Source organism: Sorex fumeus, unplaced genomic scaffold (assembly GCF_029834395.1).
Source record: "Sorex fumeus unplaced genomic scaffold, SorFum_2.1 ptg000041l, whole genome shotgun sequence".
NCBI lineage: Eukaryota > Metazoa > Chordata > Mammalia > Eulipotyphla > Soricidae > Sorex > Sorex fumeus.
In genome coordinates, this window is record NW_026606098.1 from 9,311,722 (window position 1) to 9,330,467 (window position 18,746).

The 18,746-nt window shown below is 57.5% G+C and overlaps 1 protein-coding gene across 1 annotated transcript; it reads left to right on the forward strand.

The window, feature by feature from the left end:
* Nucleotides 1-706: 706 nt before the first annotated feature.
* MAN2B1 (mannosidase alpha class 2B member 1) lies at nt 707-14,813 on the forward strand. The gene is made up of 24 exons (XM_056119250.1): nt 707-919; nt 1,556-1,658; nt 1,794-1,967; nt 2,323-2,516; nt 3,361-3,493; nt 4,002-4,147; nt 5,093-5,209; nt 6,217-6,299; nt 6,400-6,520; nt 6,597-6,675; nt 6,933-7,042; nt 8,068-8,175; nt 8,353-8,469; nt 8,926-9,096; nt 10,755-10,852; nt 10,933-11,050; nt 11,337-11,455; nt 11,540-11,641; nt 11,760-11,847; nt 11,954-12,034; nt 12,591-12,812; nt 13,212-13,367; nt 13,473-13,575; nt 14,463-14,813. The coding sequence occupies exons 1-24, from the start codon at nt 758-760 to the stop codon at nt 14,579-14,581; spliced, it is 3,024 nt and encodes a 1,007-aa protein (XP_055975225.1). The 5' UTR covers nt 707-757; the 3' UTR covers nt 14,582-14,813.
* Nucleotides 14,814-18,746: the final 3,933 nt, after the last annotated feature.

An 18,746-nucleotide genomic window follows, 5' to 3' on the forward strand; every position in this document is an offset into this window, starting at 1 on the left:
CTGGAACCATCTGTGGGTTCACTTGTGCTTCTTTCATAAGCTTTCTGGCCCAAACCAGCTACCTGCAAATGACAGTTCAGCAGATAACTTGCTTCGGTTAGGACTTGAACTTTTTTTTTTTTAAGTTGTTGGGTAGTTTGTCCAGGTGCCCAGGGCTTACTTCTGCTCTGTGCTCAGAGATCAGTCCTGGGGGCACTCAGGGGACCATAAGTGGTATGCACGGTCAGTCCTGGTACTGCATGCAAGGCTTGCATCTTAACTGCTGTCTTATCTATCTGGCCCTATGCCTGAGTTTTCTTATCACAGGAAGGGGTGAAGTTATCTCTTCAAACTGGACTGGTAGGGACTGGAACTGTGGGGACAGGCTGAGTGCAGTTTTTTTACCCAAGGTCTTAATGCCCCCAGGTCGTGACCAGGGCCCATCCAAACCTAGCCTGAAGCTAGAAGAGGACACCCCAGGATCCCCTACATTCGTTCCCTGGGCACACCTTTAGGAAAACGACCTCTGCTCGCACAGGGACATAAGGGATGCTCCATGCCACAAGCAAACTAAAGACTCATTTAGGCAAACCAGCTTCACGAAGGGGCTAAGTCTGCGCTGAGCTCAGCCCAGGTCCGATGACGCCCCGCCCCTGCTTCACCACGCCCCTGTCCACGCCCCCTGGAGCACCCATTGGCTGAACCTCCAGGGGGCGGGGCATTCTGTCGACTAGGGTCGCGCCCGGGAACCCCGGGAAGTGGCGGCGGCGGCGCAGCCATGGGCAGTCACGCGTGGCCATCGAGGGTCCGTGCTGGGGGCGGCCGGGGCGCCTGGGGTCCCTGCACGAACCCCCGCGTACTGCGGCCGCTCTTCCCGCCTCTCTGCTTCCTTTTGTCGCTGTTGCTGGCGGCGCCCGGCGCCCGGGCGGCGGGTTACAAGGTGAGTGGGGCCCAGGAGCGGAAATGTCCACCGGCCGGAGGGAGGCCCCGAGGTGGGGTTCACGGGGCGCGGGTGGGTCTGTTCTGGGGGCGCGCGGCGGAGGGTTCAGATAACTGTGCGGTCTGACTGGGTCGCTGAGCGCTTCGGATTGCGACTGTCCTACCTGCTTCCCGGCTTCTGGGCATCACCTGGACTTTGTCTAACAAGCCCCTCGCGCTGGACTCTCTCTCCGACCCCGCAAAGTCCTTAACTTTCCGCTGACCGCGTTCGAGCTGCCCTGAGGGATAGTGCTAAGGGCTAGGTCTCAGGATATCTCTCTCCCCGCCCTCCCCCCAGGGGCCTCCGCCCCCTTCCCTCTGAATCAGCTGATTTCTTGGTTAAAACTAGCCTGGCCGGGGTCAGAGAGATCCGGGTTTAGGGAACTTGCTCTGCACGTGGCCCACGCGGAATTCGATCCCTGACATTACATAGGAACCCCAGAATCCTGCCAGGAGCTATTCCTGAGCTCAGCGTGTGGAGTTAGCCTGCTGGGTGTGGCAAAAGGAAACAAAACAATTTACCCGGTCTGCCTCTGCCCCATCATACCTCTTCCCTGGGGGATTACTGACCAGGTTTGTGTTTGGGGTCCCCATGCAGACATGCCCCCGTGTGATGCCAGACATGCTCAACGTACACCTAATAGCCCACACTCACGATGATGTGGGCTGGCTCAAGACTGTGGACCAATACTTTTACGGCAGTGAGTAGAGAGTGGAAGGCAGTGGCGGGCCCAGGGATCCCTATAACCCCACTGAGCCCCTGAAATGCTTCCTGGATCCCCGCCAGCCTGGGCTGCCCTCCACCCCTGATGGCACGTTGATTCCTGTGTCCACAGTCAGAAATGACATCCAGCATGCGGGCGTGCAGTACATCCTGGACTCAGTCATCTCTGAGCTACTGGCGGATCCCTCCCGTCGCTTCGTCTACGTAGAGATGGCCTTCTTCGCGCGCTGGTGGCACCAGCAGACCAACGCAACGCAGCAAGTCGTGCGGGAGCTGGTGCGCCAGGGTGAGCCTGCCAGGAGGAAGTGAGAAGAGGAAGCCCTGACTATTTCTGCTTCTTCTGTGGTTGGCTGCGGCGCGATATGATCAGGGTCTGAACAACTTGTCACAAGATCTTCCTTTGCCTGGGATTCTCCTTTGTACAGGAGAACTCCTATGCATCCAGCAAAACCCCACGTCCGATGGCCCCTTCTGCTGGATCCTACATGACCCGTTTCCCTCTGTACCCCCCGGCTACTCCAACCCAGGACAGACCCCTCCATCACCCACCCTCTTGACGATGCACCTTATATGCAGCAACCCCAATCCTGGCCACATCCTGAGTCCTGATAACGACTCGAACTTTGCCCCTCATTGTCTAGGGCGCCTCGAGTTTGCCAACGGTGGCTGGGTGATGAACGACGAGGCAGCCACCCACTACGGAGCCATCATTGACCAGATGACCCTGGGCCTTAACTTCCTGGAAGACACTTTCGGCGTGGACGGGCGCCCCCTAGTGGCCTGGCACATCGACCCCTTTGGCCACTCCAGGGAACAGGCTTCACTGTTTGCTCAGGTGAGAGCCAGGCCCTTTGGTCACTGGCTGAACTGCTCAGGGCCCCCCTTCCCTGTCCTTCCAGACAGGCCTGACCTCTTGAGTGACCTGGATACCCAGCACTGTCCCTACCCTCATTCTGGACTAATTCCTGGCTGAAGCCCCATCCCCTGACCGCCCCTGACCTGGAGCTGAGGCCTGGCTCTTGGGTGCTCTGATGCTGGTTCCCCCCTGTGTGGGGTGTTTCTACTGCCCCCCTCTCCTGGGTAGTGACTCTGACTTCTTGCATGGTACCCCCAACTGTGGGGAATCCTGGGGTCAGGCTGAGCTGGAGGAGGAGGTAATGGTTTTGAGCTGGGTTCCCAGCTTCTGACGTGGGGCCACGGCAGTAGCATAGCAGGGAGGGCGCTGGCTGTGCATGCGGCCAATCTGGTTCGATGCCAGGCACCCCATAAGGTCCCCCAAGCACCACTGGAAGTGATCCCTGAGCACCAAGCTAGGAGTTAAACCCTAAGCATCTCCGGGTATGGCCCAGAAGCAAAATACAAACTTCTTTTTTCTCTCTCTCTCTTTGGGTCGGGTCACACCCATTGATCACAGGAGTCACTCCTGACTGCATTCAGGAGTTACTCCTGGAGGTGCATCAGGGGACCATATGGGATGCTGGGAATCGAACCCGGGTCGGTCACGTGCAAGGCAAACGCCCTGCCTGCTGTGCTATCACTCCAGCCCCAAAATACAAACTTCTGACACTTCCCTGTGCCTTGAAATGGGGAGGGTGTTTCCCAGTTTTCCCTCCGGAGGGTGGGGAAAAGGCTGAGACTTCCTCAGACTCTGCCCACCCACCACCGCCCTGTCCCCCCAGATGGGCTTTGACGGTTTCTTCCTGGGACGCATCGACTATCAAGATAAAGTGGCGCGGAAGGCGACTCGGGAGATGGAGCAGGTGTGGCGGGGTAGCGACAGCCTCCAGCCCCCCACAGCCGACCTCTTCACTGGTACGGGCTGGGCCCAGGTGGTTTGCTTTGGTTTGATTGAGGGGGGCGATGCCCTGGTAATGCGCAAATCTTAGTCCTGGGACCCAGAGCGATAGCACAGCAGGGAGGGCCTTCGCCTGTACGCAGCCGACCCGGGTTCAATTCCTGGGATCCCATAGGGTCCCCTTAACACCGCCAGAGGGATCCCTGAGCACAGAGCCAGGAGTCAGCCCTGAGCATCGCCATGTGGAACCCCAAAAATAAACAAATAAAAATCAAAGGCTACTCTGTGGCTCAGTGCTCAGGGTCACCCTCGAGGTGCTGGGGGCATGAGGTGCTGACCTGTCTTCCAGCCCCTGAGCCATGACCCTAGCCCCTAGGGCCCAGCATTTGCCTCATGCCCTGGCGCAGAACATTCCGGAACCTATCACAGGCAGAGTCTGGAAGCACCCAGACAGCTCTGGCTCCGGTGTAGGTCTGGGGTCCCCAGACCTCCTCCCTGACCCTGCAAGCCTGGTGTGCTCTGCAGGTGTGCTCCCCAACATGTATAACCCGCCGGACGGCATGTGCTGGGACACTGTTTGCTCCGACAGCCCCCTGGTGGAGGACAAGGAGAGCCCCGAGTTCAACGCACAGGAGATGGTCACGTACTTCCTGAAGCTGGCCGCTGTCCAGGTAAGCCACCACCCAGCGTGTGGAGACAGATTCTGCCCCACCTGAAGCGGCTTGGGCCCCTAGCCTCCTGGGCCCTTCCGATCATGTCATTGCATGATTGTTGCCATTTTACTTTTGTTTTGTTTTGTGGGGGGCGCACCTAGCTGTGTCAGGCCTTTCTCCCAGCTCCGTGCTCAGGAATCATGCCTGGCAGTGCTCGGGAGACCATCTGTGGCACCAGAGGTCAATTCCAGTCCCCAAGTGCCTGGCCCGCTGTAGTATCTCTCTCCAGTGCCCTTGCCCCCTGTTATTGCCAAAAAAGGGGGAGTATAAAGATCTGAAACGGTTATGCAGTGAGGTGTGGTAAATACATCTGTAGTGCAGAGGCACCTGCCTTATTATTATTTTCCCCTTCTGCTATGGGTGTCTTGGCCATCTGGGCCCACAGTGTCGCCTGCAGGGTGAGGTGGGAGTACGGGGGAGAACATCTCTGTTAGACACACGCTCTGCCGCCCGAGCCATGTTGCTGGCCTCTGGGGTCCCCTAACACTTGTGAAAAGAGTTCTTTGATCTTTTGGAGTGCACCCCCATGAGCTGCCATGGCCTGGCACCCATTCTTCCACCTTTGGTGGTGGCCAGAGAGAATGAATGATGCACGCAGAATCAATGATGCAGCTACTACTTGTGGCTCTCAGACCCATGTCAAGATCCTCATCTCTTTCTTTCTGGTTTTTGGGCCACACCTGGTCACTCCTGGTAGTGCTCGAAAAACCCTGTGGGATGCCAGGTTCGAACCCGGGTCAGCTCCGTGCATGGCAAATGCCCTACCCACTGAGCTATTGCTCCAGCCCCAAATCTCCCTATCTTTGTCCCTTTATGGACCCACACTCTGAGCCCATGGATCACCTAGGACACAGCCGTGACTTGAGCACCCCTGTGACCCACAACCCCCCCCCCCATACACAGGGCCAGCACTACCGGACCAAGCACATCGTGATGACCATGGGCTCCGACTTCCAGTATGAGAATGCCAACTTGTGGTACAAGAACCTGGACAAGCTCATCCGCCTGGTCAATGCCCAGGTCCGCGTGCGTGTGTGTGTGTGTGTGTGTGAGTGTGTGTGTGTGTGTGTGTGTGGTGTTCTTGGGTCTCTCACAGGGTGCTCTGCCTGCCAGAGACACACAGGGCTGAGGAGGTTTTGTAGCTGATGGTGTGGCCTCAGACCTGTCTTCCACACTTTTTTTTTTTTGTCAGTCTTTTTTTTTTTTGAGGGGGGGTTGTTCACGTCCGGGTGTGCATAAGGATTACTCCTGGCTCACACACTCAGGAATTCCTCCTTGTGGTGCTCGGGGAACCATATGGGATGCTGGGAATCGAACCGTGCTTGGCTGTGTGCAAGGCAAATACCCTACCTGCTATGCTATCACTCCAGCCCCACGGCTTCTCCACTTGAGGCCCCTTTCCCTCAGAAACCCACACAGGCCAGCACTGCAAGGCATACCTGGATCCTTTTTTTTTTTCGTTTTGAGTCACACCCGGCAATGCTCAGGAGTTTACTCCTGGCTCTGCACTCAGGAATCACTCCTGGTGGTGCTTGGGGGAACCATATGGGATGCTGGGAATCGAACCCGGGTCGGCCTCATACAAGACAAACACCCTACCCGCTGTACTATCGCTGCAGCCCTGGCATACCTGGATTTTTGCCAGGATTGTTGGGGGCCTAGAGCAATAGTTCAGTGGGGAGGATGCTTGCCTTGCATGCAGCCGACCCGGGTTCGATCCCCAGCATCCCACAGGGTCGCCCAAGCTCCATCAGGTGTGATGCCTGAGTGCAGAGCCAGGAGTAACCCCTGAGCGTCACCGGGTGTGACCCAAAAAGCAAAACAAAACCCAACCTAAAACCAAAAATCCATCTGCCAGGGCAGGGCCGGGGGGAAGAAGGTTTTGCATTGCACGAGGCCCGTCTTCTGTGGAGAGAACAGAAGTGAGTGATAGTGGATGTAAGTGTGAGTGAGTGAGGGTGTCCTGAGCACCTGTGTCCCCCCAGAGCTGGGGGCTATCAGGGCTTACGGTCCCCCTGCCCCAGCAGCAGGCCAGTGGGAGCCGCGTGAACGTTCTCTACTCCACGCCCGCCTGTTACCTCTGGGAGCTGAACAAGGCCAACGTCACCTGGTAGTTGGGGAGGAGTGGCGCTGGGGGAATTGGGGTGTCGGTGGGTATGCCCTGCCGGCCGGGACTGACTCCCAGTGCCTGCAACGCTGCTGCCCTGCAGGTCAGTGAAAAGGGACGACTTCTTCCCATATGCCGATGGCCCGCACAAATTCTGGACCGGCTACTTCACCAGCCGGCCCGCCCTCAAGCGCTATGAGCGACTCAGCTACAAGTTTCAGCAGGTTGGGGGCACAAAGCAGCTGGGTGGAGAGGGCGGCCCAAGGGCTGGTGCCCCAACATACCCCTGCCCTCCCCTAGGTGTGTAACCAGCTGGAGGCGATGGTGGGTCAGCGCGCCAACAAGGGACCCTATGGATCGGGAAACAGCAACACGCTCAGTAGGTGTCACCCCTGGGAGGTGGTGCAGGCAGACGCGACCTTTCAATCTCCCCCCACCCCTGGGACCCAGGAAAAGGCTTGGTTCCACCCCGCACCGCCTCAGAGGCCCCGGACACCTCGAGTCCGACCATCCTCAACCTAACAGAAGCTTCCCGACCCCCGACCCTGCCGTTCTACACGGACCTGTCACTGCTCTTGCTGGGTGGGGGCCCAAGCAGGCTATAGAGATCCCACCTGGTCCCATGTCCCCCTTCAGATGAGGCGATGGCCGTACTCCAGCACCACGACGCTGTCACTGGCACCTCGAAGCAGCACGTGGCCAATGACTATGCCCGCCAGCTGGCCAGGGGCTGGAGCAACTGTGAGGTGGGCAGGGGGCGGGCCTGAAAGGCAGGGGCGGGGTCGGGAATGGGGCGAATCATGGAATTGTGGGTGGAGTCCAGGAGGGCTCCCTAGGCGGGGCTTGTGGGGTAGGAGGCGGGGCCTGCAAAAGAACAGAGACGGGGCGTGGTCAGAGATAATGAGAGAGAGGGACCAAGAAGGCTTCTGGGCAGAGCTTGTGAAAGAAGGGGCGGGACTGGGGCTGGAGTGATAGCACAGCCGGTAGGGTGTTTGCCTTGCAGGCGGTCGACCTGAGTTCAATTCCCAGCATCCCATATGGTCCCCTGAGCACCGCCAGGAGTAATTCCTGAGTGCAAAGCCAGGACTAACCCCTGTGCATGCCAGGTGTGACCCAAAAAGAAAAAAAAAGGGGGGGGCAGGACAGAAATGGGCCGTGGTTAATAGTGGGTGGGGCATGGGGTAAGGGGCGGGTGCTGGTGTGGGCGTGGTTAAGAGTAGTGGGCGGGTCTATGAGGGCTCCCTGGGCGGGGCTGGTGGGGAGGAGGCAGGGCATGGTCAGAGATAATGGGGGTGAGGGTCCAAGAGGGCTTCTGGGCAGAGCTTGTGAAAGAAGGGGCGGGACAAATGGGGCGTGGTTAAGAATAGTGGGTGGGGCATAGGGTAAGGGGAAGGTGCTAGTGTGGGCGTGGTTAAGGGTAGAGGGCGGGTCTAGAAGGGTTCTTTCGCAGGGCTTGTGGCAGGAGGGGCGAGGCTTGGGGGACGAGGGGCGGGGGCATGTGTGGGGCGTGGTTAATGGGTGGGGCCTACGAGGCTCCCTTGTTGGGGCTTGTAGAGGGAACCTAGCCAGGGAGTGGGGCATAGTTGGTGGTGGTGGTGGGTGTGTCCTAGGAGGCTTCCTGGGCGGGGCTTGTGAGTGAAGGGCGGGGCCTGGAAGAGAGGAGGGAGACAGAGGTCCGTGAATGTGGCCCCGGAGGACTGGAGGGGACAGGTGGGGCCGAGGAGGAGGGGCGGGGCATCCTGAAACACGCATCTTTCCTGCTGCTCCCCAGGTGCTCGTAGGCAACGCACTGGCCCAGCTCGGCGGCGCCAAGAAGAACTTCAGCTTCTGCCGTTACCTTAACATAAGCCGGTGCCCCATCACCCTGAGGGAGAAGACCGTGAGCCTGGAAGGGGCGGGCGGCGGGTTGGGGTGACGGCCCGAACAGTCGGGGCGGGGTGCTGTGTTTGAAGGCCCCACCAGTGCAGTGCAGTTGGCTCAGGCCAGGGCTCGGACACCCCCAGGGGCGTTCGAGGCCCAGGTGCCCATCTGACCCAGGCCTGGCCTCTCATCCCAGTTCCAGGTGACCCTCTACAACCCCCTGGGACGCAGAGTGAATTGGAATGTCCGACTGCCGATCAGCACTAGAGCTGCGCTTGTGAAGGACCCCGAGGACAAAACGGTGCCCAGTGAAGTGAGCCCATCTCATGAATAGCCTCACTCCTTACTGCACCCCAGGGTTCTGCATGCCCCCCTCCCCCCATCTCCAGCCAGCTGCCCCCATGGGGCGAGTTCTCTTCTGTCCCTCACTCTCGATGCCAAATTTCACAGATGGCTATTAAGATCAGCTTCACCCCCTTGGAAAAGCTCCTTCCCCCCACCTTGGGTATAAATAAAGGGAGACCTCTTTATTTCATATCTCCCCCATGAAACTTGGAGCTGTAAACACAGTCTTCTCCCCCACACCCTCTCCCTCAGTGACCGCACGCCCCCCTTGTTGCCCTCCTGACCCTGCCATTATGAATCTGGACGTTTGAACTCAGAATTCCTGGCACCCCATCGCCATCCCCCTGCCAAGGTCGCTACCCACAACCCCAAGCATGACTTCAGAGCAGGACGGTGCCTCAGTTCCCCTTTTCTTTTCCTCAAGGTGGTGTTGAACCTCGACTTGGACCAGCAGGAGCTGCTGTTCTCGGCCTCGGTCCCTGCTCTGGGCTTCAGCGTGTACACGGTCCAAGCCACTGACGCGCACCCCCAGCCCCCGGCCCCCCACGTCACGGCCCGCAAGCTGTGGCTGTCCACTATGACCATCGAAAATGAAGTGAGGAGGGGCTGGAGCCAGAGCACAGCGGGGAGGGGAGGGGAGGCCTTGCCAGCAGCTGACCCAGACTCAATCCCCCGCATCCCATGGGAACCCCAAAGCCCGCTAGGAATGATCCATGAGCACAGAGCCAGGAGGAAATCCTGAGCATCGTCAGGGGTGTCTCTCCACACACACACACACACACACACACAAAAAGGAAAGGAAATGAGGTGTGAGGGGCTGGAGCTATAGGACAGCAGAGAGGGTACTTGCCTTGCACGTGGCCACCCCAGGTTTCAATTCCCAGCACCCCATATGGTTCCCTAAGCTCCAGGTGTGATTCCCTGAGCACAGAGCCAGGAGTAAGACCTGAGCTTCGCCAGGCAAGATCCAAAAACAAACACAAAACAAAAAGAAAACAAATTAAGGTGAGGGGCTGGAGCGATAGCACACGGCTGACCCGGGTTCGATTCCTAGCATCCCATAAGGTCCCCTGAGCACCGCCAGGAGTGATTCCTGAGTGCAAAGCCAGGAGTAACCCCTGAGCATTGCCGGGTGTAACCCAAAAAGCCAAAAATAATAATAATAATTAAGGTGAGACCCCATCAGATCCCTTTGCCTGTACAGTGACGAATTTGAATTTGAGGTGTCATGGTGACGGCAAGACCTTGGGCTCATCCTGGGGCCTCCCCCAGGCTGGCAGCCGTGTTGTCACCACCTGCCCCTGTGCTATGGCACTTCCCCACATAAGGACGTGTCCCGAGGCCCCAGAGTGATCAGGGGTGACCCTCGGCAGTGGCACATTAATGCTGGTGGAAGTAGAAAGTTGCAAGTTAATAGAGACACCACAGGCCTGCAGGGTGGAGGCGGGAGGTGACTAGTCAGAGCAGGCTTTGGGGATCAGGGGTGCAAGGGGGTGATTAGAGCTGATTTAAGACTTCCATGGGGGGGGAGGGCAGAGCAATAGCACAGCAGGGAGGGCGCTTCCCTCGTGTGTGGCTGATTCAGTGTTGATCCCTGGCATCCTATACACTCCTCTGAGCCCTCCAGAAGCTATCCTTGAGCACGGAGTCAGGAGTTAACCCCAAGCACCCCAAAACCCAAAAATAAATAATAAAGATTGTCATGGGCCACGCTTGGAGAGACAACTCAGCAGGCTGGGCGCAGCGTTTGCATGCAAAAGGTCAGGGTTTGGGGTTGGAGCAGTAGTACAGTGGGTAGGGGTTTGCCTTGCACATGGTCGACCCAGGTTCGATTCCCAGCATCCCATATGGTCCCCTGAGCACTGCCAGGAGTGATTCCTGAGTGCAAAGCCAGGAGTAACCCCTGAGCATCGGCTGGTGTGACCCAAAGAAGCCCAAAAAAAAAAAGATCAGGGTTTGACCCAGCAGCACAAACATCCCCTGAGCATCATGGGAGTTTTCCCCTAAACACAGAGCCAGAAATAGTTCCTGAGCATCATTGGCTATGAGCTAGAGACAATGCAGGCTGCCATGGGCCCTAGTCCTGTGTGTTGGGGGGAGGGGATACCTGGAACTGAACTTGGGTCTCATGCAATGTGAGCCCTGCTGTTTCCCACTCAGTTGCCTCCTGGCCCCTGCAGGAGTTGTTCTGAGCCCCCAGAGGGAGGAGGCCACACAGAAATGACTACCACTAACTGTTTTCCTCCTGCCCAGTACATCCGGGCTAGGTTTGACCGTGAGTCAGGGCTCCTAGTGGCCATAGAGAACCTGGAGAAGAATCTGGAGCTGCCAGTTCAGCAAGCCTTCTACTGGTGAGAGAAGTTTGCAGGGGGAAGGAGGGGAGGAAGGGGTATGGCGCCCTTTCTCTGACTCCCACCTGCCCCCACCCCAGGTACAACGCCAGCATTGGAAACAACGTCAGCCAGCAGGCCTCAGGCGCCTACATCTTCAGACCTGACAGTCAGAAGCCCTATTTTGTGAGCCACTGGGCTCAAACCCGCCTGGTGAAGGTCAGCTGTCAGAAGTGATGCCAGAGCAAAGGACTGGGACCCGGGGGAATCTTTGAGGTTCCTTCATGGCTGATGAGGCTCAGCTTTGGCAGTGGTGCAACACATCCACCTCATTGCCCAAAGTGGCTGCACAAGCTCCAGCCATCATGCCTGCCTTTGAGCCAAGGCCGGGGAGGTGGCTAGGTCCCCATGACATTTTTTAGTGGGAGTGGCTCAGGTACAGACCTCCTAGGCTGGGCTCCTCCAGATGCAGGCTCACACCTTTTTCACTCCCATGTATCCACAGAAGGTCTTGGTGCAGGAAGTCCACCAGAACTTCTCCTCCTGGTGTTCCCAAGTGGTCCGCCTGTACCCAGGAGAGCGGTACCTGGAGTTCGAGTGGACAGTGGGACCCATCCCAGTTGGGTGAGTGGCACAGGCGGGGCCTGGGGATGTGAGGGCGGCGAAGAGAGAGCTGGGCCACCTGACCTTGCATCCCATTGGGCACAGAGATGGCTGGGGGAAGGAAGTCATCAGCCGATTCGACACACCGCTAAAGACGGGAGGGAAGTTCTACACCGACAGCAATGGCCGGGAGATCCTGCTGAGGAGGTGGGCTGACCAGGCCTCTCTGAGGGGCATGGGGAAGTGATGGGGTCATCTGCTGATCCCAAGGGGCGGGGGGAGTGAGTTGAATTGAGGGTTGAGCCCCCCAACCCTCTGCCTGCAGGCGGGATCACCGGGACACCTGGACACTGAACCAGACAGAACCAGTGGCCGGAAACTACTATCCAGTCAGCACCCGCATTTACATCAAGGTCCTGCCCCTCTGGCTGCTTCCTGACACCCTTTGGGATGGGCGGGGTCGCTTCTCTCTCACTTCTGGCCACAGCTCCTCACTCTGATCGTCCCCCTGCTCCCCAGGATGGGAACACACAGCTGACCATTCTGACTGACCGCTCCCAGGGCGGCAGCAGCCTGATGGATGGTTCTGTGGAACTCATGGTGAGTGGGTCCAAGTTCCATAGCCCCGCCTTCGACTTCCCTGTTGGCTCTCCCTGGCCAAGCCTCCTAGCCATCTGTTTCCCTAGGCACCACATTTGTAGTGGACACTGAGCCAAGATCCCCATTTTCACCGGAACACTTTTTTTGTTGGGGGGGGGTGGCACAACTGTAAGCTGTACTCATGCTTACTCCTGGCTTTGACTCAGGGATCAAGGACCATACAGGGTGCCGGGGATCGAACCTGAGTCGGTGGTCAGCAAGACAAATGACCCACCTACTGTATTATTCCTCCACCCCGTACCCCCAGATGTATTAACTTTTTTTTTTTGGATGGGGGCACCCGGTGGTGCTCAGGGATCACTCCTGGCCGGCTTGTGGGGACCATTGGGGGTGCCAGGGAATGAACCCAGCTTGGAGGCGTGCTAGACAAGCACCCTGGCCCCCTCTCGCCTTTAGCCACGCCCCGACCTGGCCTGGCCTCGCCCCTCCCTTTGCCCTGTTATCCTCGAGCCGCACCCCTCCTCCCCCACCACCATCCTTACCTGCCTCCCTCCAGGTGCACCGTCGGCTGCTGCAGGACGATGCGCGCGGAGTCGGGGAAGCCCTGCAGGACAGTTCGGGGCAGCTCGTACGCGGGCGCCACCTGTTGTTGCTGGACACTGTCAAGACCGCGGCCGCCGGCCACCGCTTGCAGGCCGAGAAGGAGATCCTTTCCCCGCAGCTGGTGCTGTCCACGGGTCCCAGCGCCGCTTACAGCAGCAGTGCTCCGCGCAAGCAGGTGACGGCCGCGGGACCCGCCTTAACGGGCTTCGGGGAGCCCCTCTCGGCTGGGCCAGGACCCTTCTAGCCCGGCTCGCCTCTTAGGATACTCAAGTCCTTTTTGGGTTTGGGGTTCGATATCCGGCTGTGCTTAGGAATCCCTCCGGGTGGGGCTCAGGGGACCCTGTGGGGTACCCCGGGATCGATTCCAGGTCTCCAGTGTGCAAGGCGAGCGCCCTGCCCACGGTCCTATTGCTCCGTCACACTCAGCTCTGCACCCGGATTCCCTTAAGCCCGCCGGAGCCCCGCCCACCTAAGTCCCGCCCCAGTTCTCCATTGGCGGACGCACCGTTTGCCCCTCCCACGGTTGCCTGTAAACCCCGCCCCTGGCTCAGTCCCGCCCACGACTCCTCCACAGTTCTCGGGGCTGCGCCGGGAGCTGCCGCCCTCCGTGCACCTCCTGACTCTGGCCCGCCATGGCCCCAACGTGCTGTTGCTGCGCTTCGAGCACCAGTTCGCTGTAGGGGAGGATGCAGGCCGCAACTTGAGCTCACCCGTGACCTTGGACTTGAGGGTGAGATGGGCAGGAGACAAGAGACGCAAGAGATATGGGGAGGGATGAACGAACCCGATTTATGTACAGTCTCACACCCCCTCCCACCGTTTCCACGGCTTGCAGGACCTGTTCACCACTTTCAGCATCACCCAGCTGCAAGAGACCACGCTGGCTGCCAACCAGCTCCTATCCAAGGCCTCCCGGCTGCAGTGGACTGTTAGCACAGGTGGGGTCCTGTGTCTGTGGGAACTGAGGGGCCAGGATGGTAGGCACGGCGGGGACAATGTTCAGGTCTAGGTTAGGGGGCTCAAGGTCAGCAAACTAGCTAACTAGCCATGAAACTGGGGGATGTGAGACTGGAGTTAAGATGAAAATTTTTTGGGGTGGGGCCAGAGTAGCACAGTGGGGAAGGCATTTGCCTCACACGCGGCTGACCCGGGTTCAATCGCCAGCATCCCATGTGGTCCCCCAAGCACTGCCAGGAATAACCCGTGAGCATCGCTGAGTGTGACCCCAAAAACCAGAAAATATCCACAAGAGAAGATTCTTTATTGGGAGAGAGGAGTCTCAACCAAGAATGCTCAGTGGTTACTCCTGGTTCTGTGCTCAGGAATCAATCTTGGCATGCTTGGTCTGGTTTTTTGAAACTGAACTATAGCGCCAGCCCCAGTAATTAAGATGAAACTTAACTTATCTTAAGTCAACACCAGGTAGGGCATCTGCCTTGCAGTATGTTAACCCGGGTTCAATCCCCGACACCCCATTGGGTCCCTGAAGCACATCCAGAAGTGATCCCTGAGCACAGAATCAGGAGTAAGCCTTGAGCACCGCTAGGTGTTGCCCAAAAATAAAAGTGAAAATGAGATTCTATTACTGTGGGACAGGGGACCCATGGGCCCCAACTTAATGACCCTGTGCCATGGTGTCAGGCACCAGGGGATGGGAAGATCGGGTGTTCAGGCCGCAGAAGCCATGTGTGGGCTGGAAATGGGCTGGGCTTGATTGAATTTGGGCATCTGGCTGCTTCCAAGCCCTGAGTGCCAGTGGGGGTGTGGCGGGTGAAATTGGCAGTCTGTGCCTTTCATTCATTCCTCCTTCCCTGCATCTGTGCAGACGACGATCACCCCAAGCCCCGGCCTGCCTATGCCCAGCTGGATCCCGCCGCTGTGGAGCTGAGACCTATGGAGATTCGCACCTTCCTGGCCTCGGTTCAGTGGAACGTGGAGGAGTAGATCTTTCGGGGTTTGGTGTGGGGCACGGTGCCCCATGTTTCAATGCTGGGCCCCTCGCTCAGGTGTGGGGTGACGCTCCAACCCCACCCCCATCTACTGGTGCAGCTGCTGCTGACTACGGTAGCCAATAAAATGCCACTACCCAGAAGGCAGGGGCCAGGTGTGGATTTTGAGGGGAGAGGGGAAGGACTAAGGATCCAGAGAAGCCAGCGTCCCCCACGCATTGCCACGGAGCTTGTTGCCCACCCACATCCTCAGGCCGGCCTTGCTTTGTGCCCAGGGAGCCAAGAGCAGGTCCCTCAGTTACCCAAGGCATAGCTAAGTGGTCTTGGGTTGTGGGCTAGACTGAGCCTCCAGGACCCCCCGCGAGCCGCAGCACCCCCAAAAAATGCCTAAGCCCCTCAGAGAGGGCTGGAGATGGGGAGGGGGGCAGAGATTGGGGGTGGTGGTGGGGAGACATCCAGGCAATGCCACAGTGCACCCAGCCCATCCGGATAAGGCGGCACGCGGGCCTCTGCGACTGTCGGGCGCCACCTAGCGGTCGTTTTTCTCGTCTCAGGACGGAGCTAGGGCTGAGGTTGATCCAGGTGGGCGCCCACCTGTGAGATCCAAACTGCCTCCCCTGGATGTGAGGGAGAACAGTACCTGCCGTGCATGCCTGTGCTCTACACATTTCCCACCAGGTGTGCCTGCCATGCTGGGATTCCCCTGGGCCACCCCAGACGTTCCCCCAGGCTGCAGGGTCCTGCCGGGCCGGGGGCAAGGCAAAGGAGCCCTTAATCCCCATGCTGTCTCCAGCCCCTTAGAGAAGTATTTTTTGGGAGTTACACCTGACAAGCAGGGCTTAGGGGACCTTAATGGGTTGTGGATAAACCAGGGTCAGCCTCATCAGGTAAGGCAAGGTCAATCTCCTTCACTCTCTCCAGCCCTCCAAATTTTCACTGAAGTCACTGCATTAGAAGGTGATCAGGGTGCTGGAGCCATAGTATAGCAGGTAGGGCGTTTGCCTTGTGCGCAGCCAACCCAGGTTCCATTCCCAGCATCCCATGTGGTCCCTCAAGCACCACCAGGAGTAATTCCTGAGTGCAGAGCCAGGAGTAACCCCTGTGTATCTCCAGGATGACCCAAAAAGCAAAAAGAGAAAAACAAGAAGGTGATCGGTGCCAGCCCTTGACCAGAGCGCTAGTACAAGAGATAAAGGCACCCACCTTGCCTTGCAGGCTGCTAACCCTTTGGTCTCCGGCACTGCTTACTGAGCACCACCAGCAGTGATCCCTAAGTTCGGAGCAGAGATGACCCCTGAGATTTGCCAGGTGTGGCACCAAAATATATTTCTGGGCTGGAGCAGTAGCACAGCACCTAGGGTACTTGCCTTGCATGTGGTCAACCCGGGTTTGATCCTCAGCATCCCATAGGGTCCCCTGAACACCACCAGGAGTGATCCCTGAACTCACAGCCTGGGGTAACCCCTGAGTGTTGCCCGGTGTGACTCAAAACCCAAAAAGGAAAAAGAAATTTCAAGAGTGTCACATGTGAAACTCATGTGAATGGGGGTGGAAGGGTGTCGTGCACAAGATTAGGGAACCGCCGTCAGCAAAAGGCCGGGCCCTGGCTGTGTTCAGCTCACCCAGTCCCCTTCCGGGGCTGCTGCACTGATGTTACTCCCGTCACCTGCCCTTCCCCGCATTCACCCAACCCTACCGCCACACACCTGCTCTAAATTCTGCCTTCATCTTCCTTGCCTTCTTTGGATGCCCTGCGAGCCTGATCTTGCGGTGTTTGTCCTCCCTGCCCCCCAATGGTGCTCCCGATGGGCTTTCAGGAATCGCCTGCTGGAGACCGGCCCCGGGCCTAGAGTGTGTCTAAAGCAGAGTGCCTGGCTGGCTCCTGGCGTGGTCCTAACTGCAGAGGTATGTCCACGGATTAGACAAACACAGCATTGGCCCTGCATGTAAGTTCATTTATATGCCTCTAGGAGAGCCTGGCAAGCTACTGAGAGTATCCCGCCCACACGGCAGAGCCTAGCAAGCTACCCGTATTCAATATGCCAAAAACAGTAACGGTAACGGGTCTCACTCCCCTAACCCTGAAAGAGCCTCCAATATGGCTACATTGGGAAAGACAAGTAAGGAGAGGCTGCTAAAATCTCAGGGCTGGGACTAATGAGACGTTACTGGCACCCACTCGAGTAAATCGATGAACAACAGGATGACAGTGATAGTGATTTTTGGTTCACAACCAGCAATGCTCAGGAATTACTCCTGCGGTACTGGGGGGACTATATGGAATGCTGGGGATCGAACCCGGGTCAGCCACATGCAAGGCAAATACCCCCCAATACCCGCTGTGCTATTGCTCCAACTGCCTGTGCATGTCTGTTTTGATGCCCGAGTTGCCCGCCGTGTGCTTAGAACTTCCCACATAGGAATAGCTCCAAAGGGGCCAGACAGTGCTGGGAGGGGGTCAGGCGCTTGCCTTGAGTACTGCAGACCCTCGTTTGATCCCCAGCACCATAGAGGGTGCCCAGAGCACTGCCTGAGCACCACCAGGTGAGGTGAACCCCCACCCCCAAAATAAGATGTATTCCATAGTCCCTGCAAGAAAAGATCTCTCTGTCTCTGTCTGTCTGTCTGTCTGTCTGTCTGTCTCTCTCTCTCTCTCTCTCTCTCTCTCTCTCTCTCTCTCTCACACACACACACACACACACAAACACATGCACGCACAGAGTCTTCCACACTGTCAGCATGTCAGATCACCCTGATACACACTTTGGACGAGAGAAAGTGTAGCAGGTTAAGCTCAGCTTTTGCATGCTGGAGGCCCCCTGTTTCAGCCCCAGCCCTGCAAGGGCACAGAGCACAGGGCTAGTAGCAGCCCCTGAGCAGTGCTGGGAGGTGTGGCACCCCTCCAAAATCTCTTACAATTTTATTAGACAAATATTCCTCAGTAGAGCTGAATACAAACTTCTCAGATAGGACAGCAGGGAAGGCACTTGTCTTACACGAGACCAACCGGGTTCAATCCCCAGCACCCTATATGGCCCCCCCCATGCCCTGCCAGGAGTGAGCCCTGACCATTACTGGGTGTGATTCACCTCCCCCGCCCCCCCCCAAAAAAAACCCTCTGTTCAACGTTCAGCACTGCAAAAACAGTCAAACAAAAAGTCATTGAGTCATTGGAGGGGCCAGAGAGGCCATTGGTACAGCCGGTAGGGCGATTGCCTTGCTCATGGCTGACCCAGGTTTGATCCCCAGCATTACATATGGTCCCCTGAGCACCTCCAGGAGTAATTCCTGAGTGCAGAGCCAGGAATAACGCCTGAGCATTGCTGGGTGTGACCCAAAAAGAAAAATAATTGGAACAAAAGTGGGCCTGGGTAGAAAATAAGGAAAAAATAACCATTTTAAAATTAGGTCTCGGAGGCTGGAGCAATAGCACAGTGGGTAGGGCATTTACCTTGCATGTGGCTGACCTGGGGTCGATTCCCAGCACCCCATTGGTCCCCCGAGCACTGCCAGGAGTAATTCCTGAGCGCAGAGCCAGGAGTAATCGCTGGTGTGACATGACTCAAAAAGCAAAATTAAATAAAATTAGGTCTCTCTCTTTTTTTTTTTTTTGCTTTTTGGGTCACAACCAGCAATGCACAGGGGTTACTCCTGGCTCTGTGCTCAGGAATTACCCTTGGTGGTGCTCAGGGGACCATATGGGATGCTGGGAATCAAACCCTGGTTGGCCGCGTGTAAGGCAAACACCCTACCCGCTGTGCTATTGCTCCAGCCCCAAAATTAGGTCTCTTGGTGGGACTGGAAATGGGTTGTAGCACAGTGACACCTGCATGCAGGAAATCCAGATTTAAAAGCCTCATGCTAGGGGCCAGAGTGATAGTACAGAGAGTAGGGTGCTTGCCTTGCTCGTGGCTGACCCAGATTTGATCCCTAAGATCCCAGGATCCCATTGGTCCCCAAGCCTGCTCTTGAGCACAGAGCCAAGAGTAAGCCCAGAGCACTGCTAGGTGTGACCCAGAACCAAAAAAAAAAAAACTCATTCTCTACCAACCAGGCAATCGGGCATACTGGACCCAGATCTGATTCCTGGCAACCCATGGACCCCGAGCACAGAGCTGGAAATAGCCCCTTAGTATCACCAGGTGTGGCCCCCAAACTAA